A 21261-nucleotide genomic window follows, 5' to 3' on the forward strand; every position below is an offset into this window, starting at 1 on the left:
TTTAGTGCTTCTTGTCTGCTGCTTTTGTGGTTTTATCTATATATATATATATATATATATATGTATGTATTATATAATATATATATATATATCTATATGTATTATATAATACATATATATATGTATTATATAATACATGTTATATAATGCACGGCTGTTGAATGAGCTTATCTGCAGCGTTTGAAACCTTTAATCATTCCTGCTGCACTTCAGTCCGTTTGACTGTGACAAAGTTGGCAGCGAAGGCACAAACAGAATGTTTGCTCAGTACGAGTCCTAATTGCTGTGTGCAGAGCCGTAGCCCTGACAATTATTGTTCCGGAAAAACAAAACAAAAACAACATATTGTGTGGTTTGCATCTGTCCAAAGCAGCTTAGACTATATGCCGTGATTACATAAATATATTATAGGCTTGGTGGATAAGTCAGTTGTCGGTGATAACCACACACTGCGTATTACGTAACCAAAGAGGCAGCGAGACCACCAAGCGAGATGTCGAGGCTGGAACTTCACGAGAGGAGGTAGGCTGCAAACTTTCGCCGCTGCTGACTTCCAGCAACGGAGACTAATCAAAAAACGAACTGGATCCAATTAAAAGTCAAAAATAGTATTTAATAAAAAGATAGCAGATACAACTGCAACCACGAAGGTAAACAATGCAAACTGATGCACTTAATTGCAACCTAATGTTTTACAAATGCAATCTGAAATACACCATGCATGGTAATGTTCTCGAGAACAGAGTCCACGTGCAATTTCACTCACAGGTCCGACCTGGCCGGGTTCTGAAAAACGAATATTGCCGAGAACTGAAACTTTCTCTCTCAAACATTCTTTTTATGTTCTTTGATGGCTGGAAAGCGCCCCAAGCCGTCGCAAAACATAAAGGCCGTCATCCGGGGTCAGTGATTGGTTTCCGATTGATCTGACCCCACCTCCATCGATCCGCTGCTCATCTCAGTGGCTGGTTCCTTGTGACATCACCTCTGACATCACCTCTGACCTGGGACCGCATGGTTTTTCCCAGGAGTCCTCTCTGTTACTTTATGGCCGTCTGCTTCCTCATCAGTTGTCTCCGGTTCTCCTCCTCCTTCCTTGGCCATTTGTCCAGCACCTCTGTGTCCCCTTTGATGTCCCCTTTGGTGTCTCCTTTGATGTCTCTGAAAAGCCTTGCCTTGAATTCCCTAACTTTCCCTGTTGGCTACTCTTTACAGTGTTTAAATCCTCCAGTGTTTATGCATTCATGATTTCAATACATTCAATATGTCAGTACACTGTAACATGCAATATCCTTCATGTAAACATATTACAAACATAATTCATTCTTCAGTAAATATTTTGTGACTCTTACATATTTTACATTTTATTATTGTAACACTTCTATTCACCACTAAGGGTGCTACAAATTCTACTACTTCTACTTCTTAATACTGTAATTCTCCACAGAGACCACCAAGTACATTTTATAACGCCATAGCCACAGAAGTTCGCTTTCAACTTCACATTAAATATTTCCGCAGCCCAGCTTGCCGTCCACATTAGTCGGGTCTCATTCTGGTCTCTGAAGGTTTTCTGTCTGCTTCCATCTTAAAAAAGGAGAGAGAGAGAGAGAGAGAGAGAGAGAGAGAGAGAGAGAGAGAGAGAGAGAGAGAGAGAGAGAGAGAGAGAGAGAGAGAGAGAGAGAGAGAGAGAGAGAGAGAGAGAGAGAGAGAGAGAGAGAGAGAGAGAGAGAGAGAGAGAGAGAGAGAGAGAGAGAGAGCATGGAGATGGAGGCGCCAAGATAACTCTCTTTGAAGGAAATGCAATATGCTTTATTACTTTTGGAGCTTGCAGTGCCAGACTTTTGGTAAAGTCTGTGTCAAGAGGTCGTTGTGCTGCGGAGAGAATGGCCCTCGGGCTCGTCAGTACTCGAGCAAAGACAACCAAACCAGGAGCAGCGATAACACCATCGTTACCTGGCTGACAACATCAGTATTTGTGGAACTGTAGAGATAAAAAAAAAAAGGGGGCCACAGGCCATCTGTGATATGTGCCAGTCGATTCAGGTTGAAAAGGGGGGAAGATGTAGGAGTCACTACTATCTTACATCCATAATGAAATGCATCAAACCATCTTAGGGTTCAAAAGGAGCAAAATCCATATTTCCTGAATCTACCATCGTCTCTTGTGCCTCTCTAAATTTTCACGTTGTTGTTGTCCTCTGTGTGCTTTTCTTTTTTTTCATCGCAGATAAACTCCACCTGGTCGTCTCCACTCCGCCGGCAGCCATGGCTCTCTCTGTATCTGGAGGGACCGTGTTCGCCATCCTCCTCATTAGCAGGTGAGAGCGCATCCAGAAATACAACCGCTGGGCGCTGCAGACACACAGCTGTCTCAACAGGCGGGGTGCATAATCAAGTCACGTCACATTCTAATTTGCAGCAAACACCGACACTTTGCAGGGGGAAGATGGAGAGCCGCCCTCTATCTCGTCTTATCTCGGCCGTATCGTTTTCTCCTCAGCCATCAATACTCGTTAGCAGCTCCCCGCGCGTCAGACTAGAAAGCATTGAAATGTCACCGCCACATTGAAGGGCGCCGCTGAGCGGAGCAGTTGGAGCGGCATCCAGCACCACATGTATCAGTCGTCGAATGCAATTGGTGTTATAATCCCCCCACAGAGGCCGCAAGAAGGCGAGAATGATGGGGATGTTTTTGGTGCACATTTGTCTGTCACCGTGACAGAGGAGCCGCTCCTCTTCTCGCAGTTTATTTTTCAAAGCACCGAAACGCACTTTGCACATTTCAGATAAGACGAACCCTCGGGGTCTCGCCGAATCCCACTGTCAAATATTCTCTGTATAGCCTGGCTCTCTTTTTACTTTTTTGCGCAATCAGCTGTGGGATTAATGCGCTGGAGAAGGTTGCATGCCGTACTGGTTATGTTACTGAATGCATGCTTTTAGTATAAACTAAACTTTTAGTCATATGCCGGACTTCTATTTCATGAATCTGTTAGTTTTTCAAAGATGCGAGGCGGATTACTTTAGAAGTGATCATTGTTGTGTTTGTATGTATAATGACCCTGTAGTCACTGCACTGTGGACATCAGCCAAAGCTGCCTTCAGAAAATACAGCAACACCAACATATTTAACACACAAGGTGACCAACTGGGGTCCCTGAGGAAGGCTAAACTGCTGTAACAAACAACCGTTGTAGTGAAATGATATTTCTTCCCAAAACATTGTTAGTTATGTAATTAATGTCATCTGAAGAAAAAAAAAACGAACAGATTGTCATTATTATTTTGGGAAAGTTGCAGTTAGTTTGGTCCCTGATAGTGTGTGATACTTCAAATGAAGGCCTGTGGCAAACATGAACTCAATAAAAAGTTTGTTTCCACTTAAACTATCGGTGGACTTGGGTGCTTTCGATCGGGGTCCCCCAGCAACCCAATACATTAGTATTTTTTTATAAAAGCGCTTATTAAAACAGAAAACAGGGATATGAAGTCATTCAGTACAAATTGATTGACTACATTATGAGAAGTTGGAATCATAGAATAAGGCACCTGAAGGATATGACAGCTGCAGGGACCCCAGTTTGTAAGATGCAACTGAGCCTTCGCTAACTCACGCCCTCGACTGTCCAATCAGAGCGCAGCATCGGACAGTTTGGAACAGGGTCCTGCCAACTATCCGGCTACCTGCCAACTATGTTTTAAAAATTCAAGTTAAATCTCGTGACGAGTAATCGCTTTGACTTAAGGTTTGCAGCATTTCAGCGTCATATGTTTGCATGTATGTAGGACAGACTTTGACTCGGACTCCCATTTGGCCATGAACTATATTATGAAGGAGAATCTTAGGATATTTTATTTGAGTAATTTTGCAAAGTATAAGTGCCCTTTCATCCGCATGCCAAATGACCTCTTTCCCAGCCATTGGCGGTTGTATGGTCTGTTATTTACGGTAGTACGGTCATTTTTATCCCCACCCCGCGAAGACCCGCCCTACTCTGCCTCTGATTGGCTAGTGCTCTTTCCCTTCTTCGCAGGATTTGTTCATTTGATTGCTGATGAACAAGATTGGTGGAAGGTTGGTCGGGTGACTTCATTTGAGATGTAGATATTTTCATAATGATGGCAGCCGTCTTGTATAGAGATTAAAAATGTCTGTATACTATACTATGCAGTATCTTTGCGTATGTGGATGGGATAAGATTATAGATCTGTTGGAGATTTAGTCTCGATGTGGAGTCATAAACAAACTTAATGTTAACCTTAATGTTTCATTTGGCAAACTGCATAACGAGAACTTTTAAAAATGGTACTTGCTTATCCCTGGTGTATGCTATCTAAAGAGAAAATCCTGTATGACCTCTAATTCTGTTTTCAATTCCAAATCTATACATTATTACCACAAAATGCACCAATGTAATAAATCAAAATTCTGTCTTCTTTTTAATAATCTGGTGTGTTTAGTGAACTAATCGTGTGTAATGTAATGATGGAAATCCAATGATTACAAATGGTAACAAACAACACAGTGTGTAATTGATATGAGCTGCGTGATATGAAGACCCTGGGAAAGTAGATTTGTCATGGCCCGGAGCCCATCAGCACACCCTGTCAGCATGAGGTGTTCAGCTCCGGAGGCTTGATAGCCTCGGTGATTTAGTGATTAGGAAAACGCTGCGCGCCCTCTGTCAGTAGGAATACAAATGCGTAAGAGCCATTTTCACCAGCACACGCCGCGACATTATTGACCGAGCGGCTTTATGAAGACGACCCATGACCTTGACGATGCTGAAAACTGCCAGGACCCCCACCTCGCAGCAAGCTGAAAAAGCCCGTAAAGGGTCAAGAGAGTCGCACATTCATCCAGCAGAAAAAGACTTAACGGGGACACAAATGCCCCGCTTGGACTCGGTGGAAAGACTGATGTCTTGCTTTATGTTGAGGATACGGTATACCAACAATGCAGCAGAATTCAATAATGACACAATGGCAAGTGCTTGAGTGTCAATCCAGCCTCAGAACAGCCTCCCTCTCGTGGTCCTGTGGCGCTCGGTGAAAACCCTGGCAGAAGAGAAAAAGAGCAAAGAATTCAAGAGGATCAAATATAAATGAATAAATAAAAAATAGACTCATTTTCATATGAGGCAGTCAGAGCCATAATACGTATTTACTGATGCAGCCACCACACGTTTATTTTTTACCTGTTGAATTTCCTGCTCTAAACTTAGCTAGATGTTCACATCGAGGCTGGAGTGAAAAAGACAAAAACAAGAAAAACACAAAAGAAATGTGGCTTTTGTGATATCTAATTCACCTTTGCTGTCGAGCTTGTTTTGTCCTGTGAAGGACTTGCACATCTTTTATGCAGTTTACAATTAGAACGGTTGCACATTCACCACTCTCAATCCTTTGACATTTTTGAAACAATTGGTAACACAGAGATGGACACGGGAAACAAGGGTAAGTTCAAAAGCAAAGTCTTTACTGAGAAACCGGGCAGTCAAACACCGAGGAACAGTCGAAACAAAGCAAACGAATCCAGGCAGGGAGTAGGAAAAAAATCCAGAAACCTGAGAAAAAGTCAAAACCTCGTATTCTATATTCTGTAACACTTCTGCTCTCGAGTTTCTGGTGGTGGAAAGGCTAAAAAAAAAACACTTCAAATGCCAATTGTCGCTGTTACTGATGCGTAATGCTGGCCGTAGCCGTGTCTTTGTAATTGTCTTTGTTAAAACAACCACAGGGTATAAAATGCACACGTTTACAATGTTGTAACGAAACGTAACTGCATTCCTCTGCAAGTCATTTATAAACCCAGGCAGCAGCATCAAAAGGATTGATTTCTATTTCAATCTCTCTCAATAGAAGCTTAGTAACATAAAGTTACACCATAGGACTGCATCGAGGAAGCGATGGTTTGACAGCACCGGTCACAGAAAGCATGGATAACATTTATTTTCTGCAGCCTATTACAGGCAGATTAAAGGCTTACAGTGTGCTTTTTTTTCTTGCCTTTACTGGAGAGACACTACTTAGTCCTGTATAGAAATCAATTCCATGTCAGCTTTAAAATAAAAAAAAAATGTTTTATTGATTGTCAGTGGAGAGATTAGCATGCCCCTGTGCGTAACTGAATTGTCTCAAACCCCCACAAGAGGGAACACGAGGAGAAATAATTGGCTTGAGAGTTTATTATACCCTGCACTTTGTTTTTGCTATGTTAAAAAAGGGAATAAGTGTTTTTAGTGTCGCTTGTTAAGATGATGTTTATCAAGTCTTTGAGGAGTTGTTAAAGTTGTGGTTTGGGTTTCGGGGAAGCGTGTAATATTTTCACCTATTACACAGAATCAGACAATGTCTCTGCAAGCCGTTAGAAGCTGTGTTGAACTGTGAGCCTCTGGGAGATTGTACAAAAAAACAATAAAAAAACTGAGATTGGACTCCAACATGTGCGTTGGCACGTTGATTTGGATGAGTGATGCTCAATTTGACTCCGTCTGACAAGTTAATGCTTGAGGCTGCTCACGCTGATGTCACTTGTCAAAGGGTTACCCAAATATAACACCACTGACGCGTCGGAGGCGATGCCACGGCCCATTTAATGCCTGACTGAAAGCCCAAAACACACATAACATCCGACTTCAGCTCTCGTACTAAAGTGGGTTAAAGCCTCAGCCTCGGTTGCTGCCGTTATTGCAGCTGTTGCCATAGAAACGCTAGATAGCCGATGTCATCCATGGGTTTGTCGGTGATTTAACTAAAAGCTTCCAGGTTTGTGAGACAATAGAGCTCCAGTTTCTTGACAGTTTGAAGAACTTCCTAGACATGTCAAAGAAGAACTCTTTAATAAAGAATATCTGAGCTTTTTTACTGAAAAAAAGAATGTCCTCAGAGTTAAATAAGGAGGAAATTGAGGTTCTTTTTAATTTCACAAGATCCTCTTTTTGTCTTTCCTACAGCGACTGTGAGAAATTCCCTTTTCCTCGCCTATTTTGAAATCCATCATTCATCATTTTCTGCAGCAGAGCGAAGTGAAAACCAGTTTTTCATGTTCATTAAGTTTAATTGTCGCTCCCCTATCTGGAGCAATATCTCGTCTCTGTTGGGTTTCTCTGCCATTTCCATTTTCACAGCGGTTTGTCACGATACCATTGTCCCTTTTATTTTTTTCCCACTCTGCGAGACAGTTTCTCGTTAGAGACCTGATTATTCTACACTGTTCAACTTTCCCAACCACAGGGCTGCGTGTGTTTATTGGCCTCTTTATTTCTGTGAGAGCAACTCATAACAGTTTACTGGGGAACAATACAAACACTTAGCCACCGCTCAGATCTGTGAAAGAATAGGGGAAATGCATTCTGTCGTTTCTTGGCAGGGTTAAACATATTCCTCTGAAGTCTTCTTTAACAAATTATGTCAAATTTAGCATGAGGAGTTGGTTTCACTCCCTGCTGCAGATGACAAATGTGACAGATGTTTTTGGGGCACAAGATTTGAAGTTTAACGTTCTAGCCATAAAAGTAATTTTGAATTTTCTGAATTTAATTAGCGTGCATAATCCCTTTTCTGACTTGTTTTCCCCCCTGGCCGCTGGTTCCCCGTCTATCCCAGTATCCCCAGGAATGTTCATATTGGACAACTCAGCACCTCACAATTGTAATATGTCCAGTGCCAACATAGGAAATGGTGTTCCCATTATCTAGTCATTTTGAAAGTCAGTTTTGGGGGGGGTGAGTCGACGAGTAGTGTTTCTAACTGTCTTTGTTGGAGACCAGAGTTTGCAGCTGCAATAATTGTTTTCCTATTTTCAACCTACCCCAGATTTTTCCCCCTACATTTAATCAAGTGTCGCCTTAACATAATCATCATCGTTAATTTACCACAACCTTTCTCTGCCCATAACCATACTATTGCCCTGTGCAGATACTGTAGGAAGAAGGAATGAAGCAATCATTGGAATTGAAGATAAAAAAAAAAAAAAAAAAAACTTTTACTTTTGTTTTTGAGGTTTCCAACACGTCATAAATTGCGTGTTTCAGCCGGAGTAATGCCGCCCGTTCATGAGGAGGTGCGAGCTCTTTAGATTTCACCATTACCACAATCAACGACCCTGAAATCGCCATAAAGGCTGCCGTTTGTGGGTGAGCTGTATTCACAAAAACGTTCCAACAGAGTGAGAAGAAGGGGAGTTGCAGGTCGATCTTTTGGAAATGATCAGGCACAAAAAGTGTCAGTAGTGTTGTTGAACTGTGGCAGAAATGAGGAGGGGAAAGGTTTGATGCCACCAAACGTCTTTCTGAAGCGAATCGTTCCATGACTAATCAGCATACACGTGAATATGTTACGTTTAGAGCAAGTGACGTGCTGTAAAAAGTGAGTAGGACTACTTATGGTCCGTGGGTCAACTAAACCCAGGACATTCACCCAACACACCCGGTGTTAGTGTTGAGTTATTCTGAAGTTAAGTTAGTGATGTTTATGACGTCTCTTCTGTACTTAAAGCCTACAGTGGGTGATGTCCCTCTGTCAGGTGTACCACAGCGACCTGCACGACAGCTCTCTGTCACTCTGAGCTTTATGTTCTTGTGGGGAAATATGCCATTAAAAAGGAAATGTAAAACAAAACTCTCAATATATTGGCAAGTCACATTTACGTGTTACATTTAAACTCCAAATATATTCAGATTAAGGCATTAGGATTTTGAATCAAACGGGTGTTTTCCCCTTTGCCGCGGATTGCCTTAAATCACTCATACGTGACAATTTAACTATTCATACGAGCGATTCTTGCGTGCCATTGAATGTCATTTCTGGATTTATTGTTGTGATTGGGGTCGCCTGGTCCCCTTTTTCAATATGCAATATGTTTGCTAGCTGGAATTGAACACAACAGTACCCTGGATAGTAACCTTCATCTCTGACCTGTAACTGGAAAGGTCAGCGCACCATTTCTAAGACAGCATTAAGTAGAAAAACAAGGTGTCACTAACAGCCTGCATGCTCCCATACCAAAGCCTGGATGTGTTTTTTTTTTCTTTTCTTTTTTGTATATTTAGATAAGCGAGTCAATACCCATGGTAAAGTTAAAAGAAGTAAGCCCGAACAGTATTTACAGTATCCGTGCATGAGCTCCTCCAAAGCTCCGAGGTCCACTTCATATTACAAGACTACAAAGCCGGAGCCGGGGATTAAAGCTCTTATTACCACGATAACGCTTTGTAGTGTCATTTTAATTAATACTAACTGAGATCTTATTCTGGCTTTCCTTTTGAGCTCCTAAAGTCTCACAGCTCGCGTAAAAGAAAATGTAATAAAGAAAGCACATGCTCGCTCAAAGAGGGGTGTTAGCGGATAGCTAAACTCTAGATCATAGAGGCTTGCTTTGTACCTCCTTCACCAACAGAGCCTCTCTTTCTAATGGCGGAAAGCTAAAACGCTGATTGTCATGTGTCCAGTTGTCGCATACACCACGGATTTACAGACTCATGATCCCAGGATATAGTTTAAGAGTAAAACAGCAATTGAATCGTTATCTGAGGGCACAGGAAGTTCCAGCTTTGTGAATTTCATTCCCGATTCACTCAATATTGAATAATCAGTCCGAGCATGTTCTTGCTATGGTCTCAAAGAACTCGTTGAATTTACTCATTGAACCCAACACCCAAAATGACCTCCTTAATAACGCAGCTTTGTTAAAATGTCATGTAATTACTGTAATTACGTTCTTATACTTACTGTGACACGTTAACAAATAATGATTTACTGTCCAACACTTTTGTGAGAATGGACAAATGTCCTACAAAACAAACCACAAACACGTTGAGAAGATGATTTTATCCACAAAGGTTTGAGCTTCTCAAGGTTCAAACATACCATTGTCTCCGCAGTATCCTTTGTGTTGCTCTTCAGTCACTTGTATCCCGCTGTACAGTACCTTTGAACTTTTTACCCTGATGGCATCCCGGATGTGAGTCTTTCCTCTGGTTTCCAGTGTCTGCAGGTTTATATTCCAACGATGCGTTTCTCTGGCTGATATGACTAACTAGTTTCTCTGGCTGAAGTTGTGATTATCTGTGAAATGAGCTGGCCCCCATGAAGAAAATGTGTGTTTATTGTAGGTGTGTTGGTACAGGTTTTGATGAATGCAGTTGCCCTTTAACCAGACAAGAACATTAAAAAAAGTCCCATCTGATAGAAGTGATACTAATGATCCTCACTTTCTGGCTCGTTTACCAAAATAAATTGTTACAGGTGCCTGGTGTCCTCTTTCAGTGCATTCAGAGTGTAGAATCACTCTGGCAACATATTGCCCCAGAGGGGATCATCCCTATATTCCCAGGACACGGGTGTCTCTTGACAAACTAACATGGTAAGTGATTGTTAGGGGCTACCCTGGAGACGGATGTTTCAAATGCAGTTTAAATGGTGAGAATCGGTTCAGCCAATGTGGAGATATAAATGTCCAAAGTCGAGGAAGCGGTGTTGCCCGCAAATTTGAGGGCGTATTGAGGAGTATAACATCAGCTGTGGTCAGGTTTAGGGAAACTGAATACATGGAACGGCAGTAAGTAATTAGGATACAAAAAAAAAAGGTACATTTATTCCATTACAGTTGCAGAAAAAAAGGCATAATCAGATTGATACATTTAATAAATATGGGGATTATTAGCAGGATTAGAATTTGAAAATAAAGAAGAAAAACAGAGAATGTTATACAACCTTGCCAGCCCTCCTAAAAATGATGTTACCAAAGAAAGACACTGCATTGTGAATTACGTAATGTCTTTGGATGATACCTCTTCCACAATAATGAATCCATCAAAGCTTTAAAAAAAAAAAAAAACATATTAAAAATATGATGCAGTTCTAATCCCTGCCTAAAATATTAATCTGCACAATGATATTAGGTTGGTGGCTTTTTGAGCATGTCATGAGACTCTGATTATACCCTGCAGATATCTTCATTCTCCATACCTTCATGTTTCAAAACTCTATTAAGTGCTGCTTGATTAACTGGAATACCCTCCGGACCTGATTTAATGTGCTCTCTGACGGATGTGACGAAACTGCTGCCAACTCTCCTCCGCTGTTGTGTTGTTTGATGGACTCACTTTTGACAGCCTGTAATTAGATAATTAGAGAGCCGGGGGTGATGGAGGAGGTGTTGTGACCCGGAAATTTAAACTTCCGTTTGTGGTTGGTCTTCAAAAATGTCTATAGCCCTTTAAAAAATGTTGTTACTCCATTTCATCTGGCGTCGACGAGAAAACAGTTAATTATCCCGCTGATGGGATTTTTCTGGATGGTTACATTTTTCTTCATAACTAATGAGTTTTTTCCTCAGTAATGACTTAACTCTGCATGTAATGGGCAGGAAGAAAACGCCAAATGTACTTATAGATTACCCACAGAGGCATTAAATGTGTCTCCCCTTTAATGAAAAGCCAACTTGTTGATCACCGTCTTGGCAGGATGATGTCAAACACTTTCTGTCAATATAACTTCAGTGTTATCTTTTAGTCCATTTGATTAGATTTAGATACTTTCTGCAAAATGTTGACATCAAATTTTGGATTCTTTTAGACGTTTTAGTTAAAAACCAACATGACAAACCTTGAATTCAAATCGCTTTTTGATAAATGTATACGTTGCAAGTTCAAACCTCTTTTTATTGTTTCTACCTTCTAACCGTGTTGCATTTGTGTTTGATAATTAGTGCTCGCCGTCCTGAGTTTAGACTAATGATGAGAAAACACAATGTGAGCCTCTTAAGACCCAACTGATGAGGGGTGTCTGGAACACAGCTGACAAGCAGGCGCATCAGTCGCTTGTTTCATCCCGTGCAGTGTGTCACAGTAAAAGCGTCGTACTGTCGGTACAAAATTGAAAATTTGATCTGATCGTAGCGCTACATGAAAGACCAAGGGTTCACCGAAATAATTACACTTCATCCTGACGGGAATGTGAATGTGTACAGTATATTCTGAAAAAACCTCAGAATATCACCAAAGGATTGTTGTGCTTGACAGGGCTGAAAAGGTTGGTTTATTGATAATAATAAAAAAACATGTGGCAGAATGGAATTGAAAGAGACTTGGCGAATAAATCATGAAGGATGGGATTTAATTGTCACTCAAGAAGCACTAAAGTCACAAAAACATCAGCTTTGTGTGGAGCGATGAGACTAATACATGAAAGAAACATGAGGCCATTTTTCCATCATATTTTCTACATTGTTTACCGCCGTTTGAGGTTCAACCATAGAATGTACTGTGTATATAAGCAGTGAACATAGTCACTGTGACCTCACCCATTGGTTTGTGAACTACCATTTTGAAGCTGTGAGTTTGCCTTTTTGGCCATTTGGCCCTTGGTTTTGGGTCGTTGCCATCTTGTTTTTTTGTCGCCCCCATCTTGGTTTTTGGCAGTCGCCATCTTGGTTTTTTGCCATTGCAGTCTTGTATTATTTAAAACCAGAAGTGACACGAGAGGGTAGAGCAAAGAACAACTGAGCGCTGAACAAGACATTTTTAGATGACCGAAAAAGTTACAATTAATTTTCATGAATGTTAAGACAAAAACACGGACAACTCCCAGACTGGACAATGGCATTGTAGCGTCAATCACAAGGTAGCCAGTACCCTGCTTTGTCATCTATTTGACTCTAAATGGACCATACTTTACTAAATGAACATCATGCTGTATTGAAGAAGACTTGAAACTAGAGATTGAGACCATAAACTCATGTTCACAATGTTTACTGAGGGAATAAATCCAGAGAGAAGTAGTCATTTTCTCATAGACTTCTATACAATCAGACTTCTTTTTACAGCAGAGGAGTCGCCCCCTAATGGCCATTCGAGAGAATGCGAGTTTAAGGCCCTTCCACATTGGCTTCACTTTTATTTTTTAATCAACCAACTCCTAATACTTGCTAAACACCAATGGATGGAAACGCACATTAATTATTATTAACTTTTTTTTTGCCAATTTTCTGAGTCTGTAGCTTCCCAAGAGTTGCTAGCATGGCAATAGAAGAAAAATGTCTTTGCTAGCAGTAATGTCCTGTTGATACAAGCATATATATAAGTATTGTCCTCATCTTTGCACTAAAGGAGCATGTGGAACTTGGATAAATTGTTTGGCCACTCATGAATCCCTTTCCAAGTCTTCTCTAACATTGCAGTCCTGCGAGTGTGATACTGTCTCGGATGAGCCCCGTCAGTTCTCACACAGTGTCCTCATGATTCTATATACCTATATATATTGTACTATGGAAGTCTGAGTTACTTTATGTCAGTTAAACCATTTTCCTAAAAGGCATTCAAATTTGCATCAGTGCTTTTCCAGTCAGAGTAAAATTGCATTATCTCGCAGTGCCGGCTCTCATTTTCTTTAGCATTGATGGGAAGCAGCGAGGGACCGGCTCGCCTGCATGACAACCAGCCACCCCGCCGAAGTTGAGCCACTCAGGAGACTGTGCGCACATTCAATCAATTACTCATGGCTGACTCTCAGACTCACCATTGCTGCACAAAGAGAGGTGAGCAAGAGTTTGGATCTATAAACATCAGACTGAAAGCGGGCCAGATTTAATGCCTGCTGGATTTGTCTCGCAGCGGGATCCCAAAAAGCTGTTTAATCACTCCGAGAAACTCGCTGAAGAACATTATGTCAAACTACGCACTGCTTGTTGCTGAGACAGCCATATGTCTCCTTTTTTTTATCATTTTGTGTTTTCTATTTTTGTCCAGATGCAGTTCGGCAGTACGACGGCATATTCCAACCGCTCACACACAAACGACACAACTTTGCAGCTCGTTGAGTGACAAACCGCCTCCGGAGAGCAGTCTTGTATAAAAGCAGCGGCTGATGCGCGTTAACAACACAATTGACACACGGACATGCTGTAGAGCTCACACGAATAATCCATCCAGTTTTGCCGCCGCACTGATTCAGGACACCGGTTAATTTCTGATTGTGCCGGCGCCGTAATTGATTCAACGCCGCATGGAGACGAGAGGGCATGACAAGTTGATAGTGCAAAGTGAGCAATACTTCCTCTTAATTGGCTGAGGGTGATGGAGCAGAGCACTTCATTGACAAATCTCACTCTCAGTAATCAGCAGAGCCGAGTTGCCAGGCCTGCATGTATTATTAATGAACATGAGGTCAGAATAATATAATTGAATGAGCAAAAACGCTACATCTATATCTGTAAAGATTAAGAAGTGGTACTTTAGCATGAAAGAAAACCTATCAGGACTGTCAAGCATACGAAGCCTTGTAATCCAGGCAAAATGGAAGACGGGTAATTATCTTTTTTACATTTTTTTATTACAACTAAGTTGCCAAGATTATTCTACAGCAGGCGCCTTCTTTTTAACCCTATCCCACCCTCTGCTTCCGTCAAACGCTTAAAATTTTGATATTTCATCAAATCTTTTTATTCTATATGTCTCATTTAAAATCAAATAAACCTTTTGCTTTAGCCTGATCCTGTAAAACTGACTTGCCTGAGATCAACAGTCACGTGACAAAGATTCTGTGAAACTTCAACTGGACCGCAAGCCACTGAGCACAGCGCATTGAGAAGAGGACAGGAGAGGTTGTAAGTAGAAGTTGTAAAAATGTAAAGTCTATACAGCACTTGGAGCCTCCATTTTTTCCAACATTGGTGACACTTGTGGAAATATATATATTCCATTGTTTCCAATTCTTGCAAAATAAATAAAAAAACAAATTTAACTTACATTCTCTCTGCTTCTAGCCATGATTGTGCCATTTCCGTAGAGGTGCAGGATATATATATATATTACCGTAAAAAAACAAGAACAGAAATTAAAATCGCAGGAGCAGGGGAAAAAAGGCTCCAAAACTGCTGAGGATATACAGTACATGAGACTAAAGAAGCCAGAACCATCTAAAAGTGTACCATCAACCGATTTGCCTGAAATATAGTCACACATTTGTTTATGTCACAGCTCCCATTTTGTCCCTGAGATTCAAACTTCAGTGGGCTTATGAAGACAGTAAATGTTCTGTATTTGGCAGGGGGGAGTTCTTCTATTCTCCCATGCATAGGGGCTTAGGGAGCTGTCTGGGATAGCATGAAAGGGAGAAACAGCTGCTTTTATCCACGAAAGCCCTGCGACATGAACTCAGGCGGAGTTTTTATTTTCTTTCTCGCGGTGGCTGGTTGCCTGGCTCTGCATCTCTGAGCCCGGAGCGGCTGCCGAGGGGTCCGAGGACGCTTTGGAAGTCCCTGATGAGCGAGAGAATAATCCCTGTCTATGAGAGCAGCAGCGACTTTCCTCAAATCCCATTTCACAGCGGCAAAAAAAGAAAAGAAAGAATATTCTCTAAAAAAGAAAAAAAAGAAAAGAAGAGGCTTAATGCAACCTGACAGGCAGAGCATCCAGTGTGGGGAGAACGTTTCCGGCACACCTTGAGGATCCAGCTAATGCCGTGTGTTCTACCTGTTCTCTCCGGCAGCCTGTCACCAGACAATGGATGCCTCGTCAGACTTATGGCCTTCTGTACCGAGGAAGCGATTTCTATGGCTTCCCATTTGATCTGCGGCCGTGAATAATACGCAAGCGTCGTTAGCTGTCACATGAATATGAATACGCTTGATTCTCTTTGAAGGTCAACTAAGGCTTGTGCCTCATACCATACATGACTTTATTTAAATCATAATGGCATAACCCACATAATTAGAACCAATCCAAGTCTACCATTTACGAAACAAAACTAATATGACCAGCAGTAGAGTCTATATAACTGATTTGCTTGCAACAAATCAAACTCTTCTCATGAAAATGCATCGGGGAACCCGTGCATGCGCCACTCTGGGGGCACCACAAAAAAACAACAACGTATTCCTTATGCCTTATTAAACCCGACCATGCTCAGCTGATTAGCACAATGCTCCTGAATAGGGGAATATTTTCATCAAATTGCTCCCCGTGCGCATACAGAACACACATGTTGTGCTACTATTGTGGCATGCGAATGACTGTGGGGATTCAGCGGAGAGGGGGAAGGGGGGGGGGCAGCTGAGGAAGTTTGGGCAACAGGGAATGACTTGAGTCAATGAGGGGGAGAGTGAGGAGCGGGTTGGAGATGAACGTACTGCCAAGTCGGGAGTAGGAACGGGTAATTGAGAGAGGGAGAGAGGGGAGAAGGGGGTCCACGGAGAGCGTTACTCAGCTGTCTGCAGGGGTGGTGTTCAGCTGAATTAATCTGTTGTGAAATGTGCAAGTGCTGCCCGGGTTCACGCCTTGAGGGGTTGGGATGAAGGAGTAAGCATGGGGGGGTGGGGGTGTTGGTGGGGGGGGTCGGTTATCTGGGGAGGCTGTGTCATGAAACAGGATCTGAAAAGGCGAATTCCCCCCACAGGGTTTGGAGTCCTTCATTCCAGGCCACCCTGTGATCCCTGTACAGTATTGGTCTGTCTGAACCTATTCCTCCACCCACGCATCCACCATCATCAGGCAGGCCTACGGGCCACAGAATGTAGAGCACAGAGGCCATCCTGTGGTGGGGGAGTTCGGCTCATGGCTGGCCAGATGGTTTTTACATCCATATGTCCTAGCTTTAGCTAACCCTGCTACACTGGATATGAACCAGCTAACTGAATGTGTTATGAGATATCATTGCCCGACATATGCACTGCTTTTTGATCCCTTAAGGTTACTGTGAGGAACTTTTAACTGGTTATAAAACTCTCAGTTTAATCCTGATCCTCTATATGACCTACATAAGTAAACAAGAGCATCAGCGAGAAGGTTGACTATTTCTAGTTATTCTGAATGCTCGTCACCGGTGCCACCTGGACCGATTCTGGCGAAATCAGACGTAATCACGCAGGTTCACCAGAAACTCCTACAGATCAGATTCCAGCTGGGCCTTGGAAAGCGACCAGCCCGCCGCGGACAGACCCAGATCCGGCTTTGCCATGCAAGAAGAATGCTCCACAACCGGCAGCAGCGAGGCGAAGCTCTGCTCCTGGCCAGAACAGGAGACGCTGCTGCCGGTTGTGGAGCATTCCTCCTCCCGCCGGAGCTTCCGACTGCATGTCAAAGGCGGCGGACGCAGGCCGTGTCACTGAGAGGTCTTCTATAGGGACTCTGGAGACACTGCCGCTTTTTGTCCACAGGGACCATCAAAATGAACACAAAATGAAAGATTTTGCATGTTGTGGTGGATCAAGCCCTAACTAGTGGCATGTTTAACATCTGGATAAAAGTGAGCTCACTGAAATGAGAAGATCAAAATAAGTCTCATGTGAATGCTTTCAGTTTTGAGCTGGAGCCAGGAGGCGATAAGCCTAGCATGAAGACTGGGAGCTGGGGGAAACTGTTAGCCCAGCTCTCTCTTTGAAGTTCAAAAGCTGACTGATATTTCGCTAACAATGGGCGATAGACTCCTCGACAAGTGTGCGAGTACCTCTGCTTCTAGTCGTTATGCTAAGCTAATCATCAAACTCTTGAAAAGCAAAGCAAGTGAAAACAATGTCAAAATGATGAATTATGATCTTTCAAGCCACGCAGTAGTGGATTTCACCTTACTCTGGGACCACTGGCCACCTGTCCTGTTTTAATTGGCGGTTAGTTTCTGGTTTCTTTCCTTTCATTGGTGACTACTGAGTAATTATAAGTGTTACTGGTGTTTTCATGTTTATTTCTCATGCAGTATAGCCAGCAGTCATATGAGGGGTGTCACAGTTTGACTAATTATCTTCATCATGGCGCAGTGAAGCAACCCAGACAGTGATTGTTAATACTGAGAGAGAGAGAAAGAACAAGGAGAGAAGCAGGCGCACAACAAGCAAACCAAAGGGCTCATTACCGAGAATAACAGAAGACTCTGATCAAGACCGAAAGAGACACACTGATCATTGTCTCCCGCTGGCACTTCCATCCCACCGAGTTCAGGGGGGCCAAGAAGAAGCGATCAGCGACAACCGGCCAATTAGCACGTTAGAAGACATTGTCTACATCCACGGCATCATGCGTCTGTGCGGATAATGTATATCTGTTCCAAACGCCATGACGGATCAAGCACTCAGCCGACGTTCTAGTTTCAGCAGGAAGTCGAAGTGCTGATCTGCTACATGCGTTTGCGTCCACGATCACCGGAGATCACTTGTCAGTCACAGGGTTTCGCTGGCATTTAATCATGTAGTTGATTTGTAGTGGTGTAACGGGCCGCTGTCGATCCGTAAACGTACTTAATTACACAGTTTAACGTTAACCATCACAGTGTGAAATAAAGTTTTACTGACGATCGTTATCTGCCAATATTCAGTAAAATATGCGATCAGGACATCGTTTATGCTTTTCTAGTCGCTGATCTCTGATAATCTTACATTGTGACAATCAATCCGTGTTGAAATTAATCGGAGGAGAGCTGGTAATGTTAGCAGCACCGCTAACGAATGGAGGTTAAGTTCAGTTACATTTTGAAGCGTTCAGGCTCTGTTCATTGGACATGAGTATTGGGCGAAGGTTAATTATAACGTTGTCATGATGTGTTCATATGTAATCTCGTGAAAGGTAGTTTTAATGAGAAACTTGAATAAATCCAGTTGTGACGACAACAACATAAATAGATATTAGAGATGAATTATGAGCCGTCATTCAAATTATGACAAGATTTGTTTTAATCAAAAATACAATCTTTTATTTCCTTATCATTTCAATGCTGTGTTTTGATGAAGAAAAAAACCCACTATGAATGACTACAGCAAAGTAAAAGGATAACATTTAGAAGGTTTGATGGTTGACTTCAGAGTGGTTGAAATGAATTTTGGGACGGTGGCAAAAGAAAAGTCTGGAGCCTTGTAGACCAGCTGCTATAATCAAACAACAAAGGGAAAAACATGATCAGGGATCTAAAAGTCATATTTGGTCCCTTTTTTCTTTTGTGCTGATCTGATCTGTAACTCTGATCTGTGATACGATCCGAACCGCGAGTTCTATGATCTGTTGCACCACTATTGATTAACTTGTCTTTAACGCCAAATGTAATGTTAAAAAAACAATGCACCCGTCCATCCATTTGACAGATGGAGCTCGCCCCGTTCAGGGTTGTGAGCGGGCCGGAGCCCATCTCGGGGTGCGACGGGTCAGAGGCTCCCTGGACAGGCTGTCAGTCCAGAGAGTCGTGGGCAGAGAGACACACTCGGGCGTTTTAAGTGTAACCTGCATGTGTTTAGTTTGTGGGTGGAAACCCAGCTGGTGCTGTCACATGATGAAGTGTGAGGCGATGCTGCCTAATCTGCAAGTAGACAAATATACACATAGTCATACCCTGCTTAAGCTACTTTACTACTGGTGTACGTTCAAATATTCCCGCAATAGCCTATAGAATATACGGTATAATATGGCAGCTAACGTACAGTTCCTCCCGGGCTAATATAGAGGCATACATATAAGTTTATATTTAGTTGGTTTTTTTGCGATTGTGTTGGGAGCGAGCGATAGCTCGTGACTTAGTATGGCAGAGGCCCCTCCTCAGCTCGGTTGAGGGCATTCAACGTGTCCTCTTGTTATTCTTGATAGGCAGCCTGGTGAGCAGGTGTGTCAGGTGCTGTCAGCGTGCATCCTGGGAAACGGTGCACTCCGCAGGCTGCGCTTTCATCTGGGTTGGAAGAGGGACCCTACAATACATAAATATGAGTGTTTGTTTGTGTGTGTGTGTGTATGTGTGTGTGTGTTGCCAGTCCCAGTCACAGCCTAGATGTCCTCTTGTGTTCACCATAATGCCGCCTTTGCACGAACATAACAAGGAGGAGTTGATCATATTAGTGGGATTCTGTGAGGATTCAATATCCTTTTCTTATTATTATTTTATTTTTCCCCCATTGTCAGGGCTCAGTGGATAGCGAGTGTTTTGGCAGGTATGAGAGCTCAGGTCTCATCCCCGTCTGCAGGTGAAGGTTTAGACAGCCAAAAGTTGGAGAGCCTGGGGATTTGCAGAGATGGATAGCGTGAGAGGAGCTGGAAGCTCTTAGCACACATTCTGTTCGGAGACGCGTTTCATTGTCAGATCGTAAAAAAAAAACATCAAATATAAGTAGCTCTGTCGCTAACAGTAAGTGCTAAATAAATTTCGTTTTCTGTATTTGCCTTGAATGCTGCTCCTTTTGTTCTTTTTTTTTTATCACATTCCCCCCCCTCCCTCATGTTTTATTGTTTCCCATTTCTCTCATCTCTGCCACGGCAGAGACACATTTAGAAGAAAAAAACGCACACGAAACCACTTATACAGTTACACAGATGCAAAACCATTTTGTGAATGTAATGAGGGTCACACAGGGCGACACAGATTGATAATGCAGCATGCCGGGAGGCAGAGCGCTGCCACGACCGGCACTAACATGGCTTTCCCATCCGAGTCTGTTGCCTGCTGAAATAACAGGCTGCGAGCCAAGTGTGTGAGACTTTATGCGGCACAGCAACAGTGCGCTGGGAGCGACTCACTTCACAGTCTAAGCTGATTTGACACAGTCAGGTGAAACAAGTTCTGAGTCTCGCGGAGGAGACTCTTTCAGTGCCTTTTTTTTTCCTTCATTTTTTTTGTAGAAGCCTGTGCGGTTAAGAAGTTTCGGCTCTCAGGCCGTGTGGTGGATTCACAGCCCGGCCTCTCATGGGGAAGACATGAAAAGGGCTTTGTGATTCATAGATCCGGACACTCACTGTGACGTGATTTAGTTCAGATTTTTTTCCAATGTATTTTTTCAGGGGCTATTAATCTGATTCATACATCATTGTACAATTCTCTTATTTCTTTCTTTCTTACTCAATCTTTAGCTGTGACTCAAGTTCAAGTGGTTATTTCAGGTTGAATGTGTAATGAAAATGAAAAATGATTATTGATATCTTTGCTAAATCACATTTCTAGCCATTAGGGCTCTAGGGATGGCAGTGTTGGTCCCTCGGTCCATCACATATCTCCACAAATTCTGTATTCTGCCCCTGGGTGAAAGTCCTGTGTTGGTTTGGTCCACCACCACCCCTCACTCTGGCCTTTAGTGGACCCTCTTGCTCTTAATACTACGCCTGTTACTCTGAAAATTGAATATTGACGCGGATGGTTTTGCAAAGGACTTAGCTGATGTGCATCACATACCTTTACAGATGCTTAAGGGGGGCCTTGTGCGTCACTATGAAGACACCGAGGGGCAATGACCAAGCATCGGGATTTGACGACGTGGAAGTAACACCAGGCTGCCCTGACTGAATGTCCCAGGGA

The 21261-nt window shown here is 42.6% G+C and overlaps 1 protein-coding gene across 1 annotated transcript in view; it reads left to right on the top strand.

Moving 5' to 3' along the window:
• Window positions 1–2268: 2268 nt before the first annotated feature.
• Window positions 2269–21261, top strand: part of LOC306703282 (gamma-aminobutyric acid receptor subunit pi) — a gene marked incomplete at both ends in the record, with an annotated part of 32786 nt that continues 13793 nt past the window's right edge. The window contains one exon of the mRNA XM_079169203.1: window positions 2269–2321. Coding sequence (XP_079025329.1) covers window positions 2269–2321 — 53 coding nt within the window. The remainder of the gene's footprint in view (window positions 2322–21261) is intronic.

Source organism: Pholis gunnellus, assembly GCF_910591455.1.
Source record: "Pholis gunnellus genome assembly, chromosome: 11".
Lineage (NCBI taxonomy): Eukaryota > Metazoa > Chordata > Actinopteri > Perciformes > Pholidae > Pholis > Pholis gunnellus.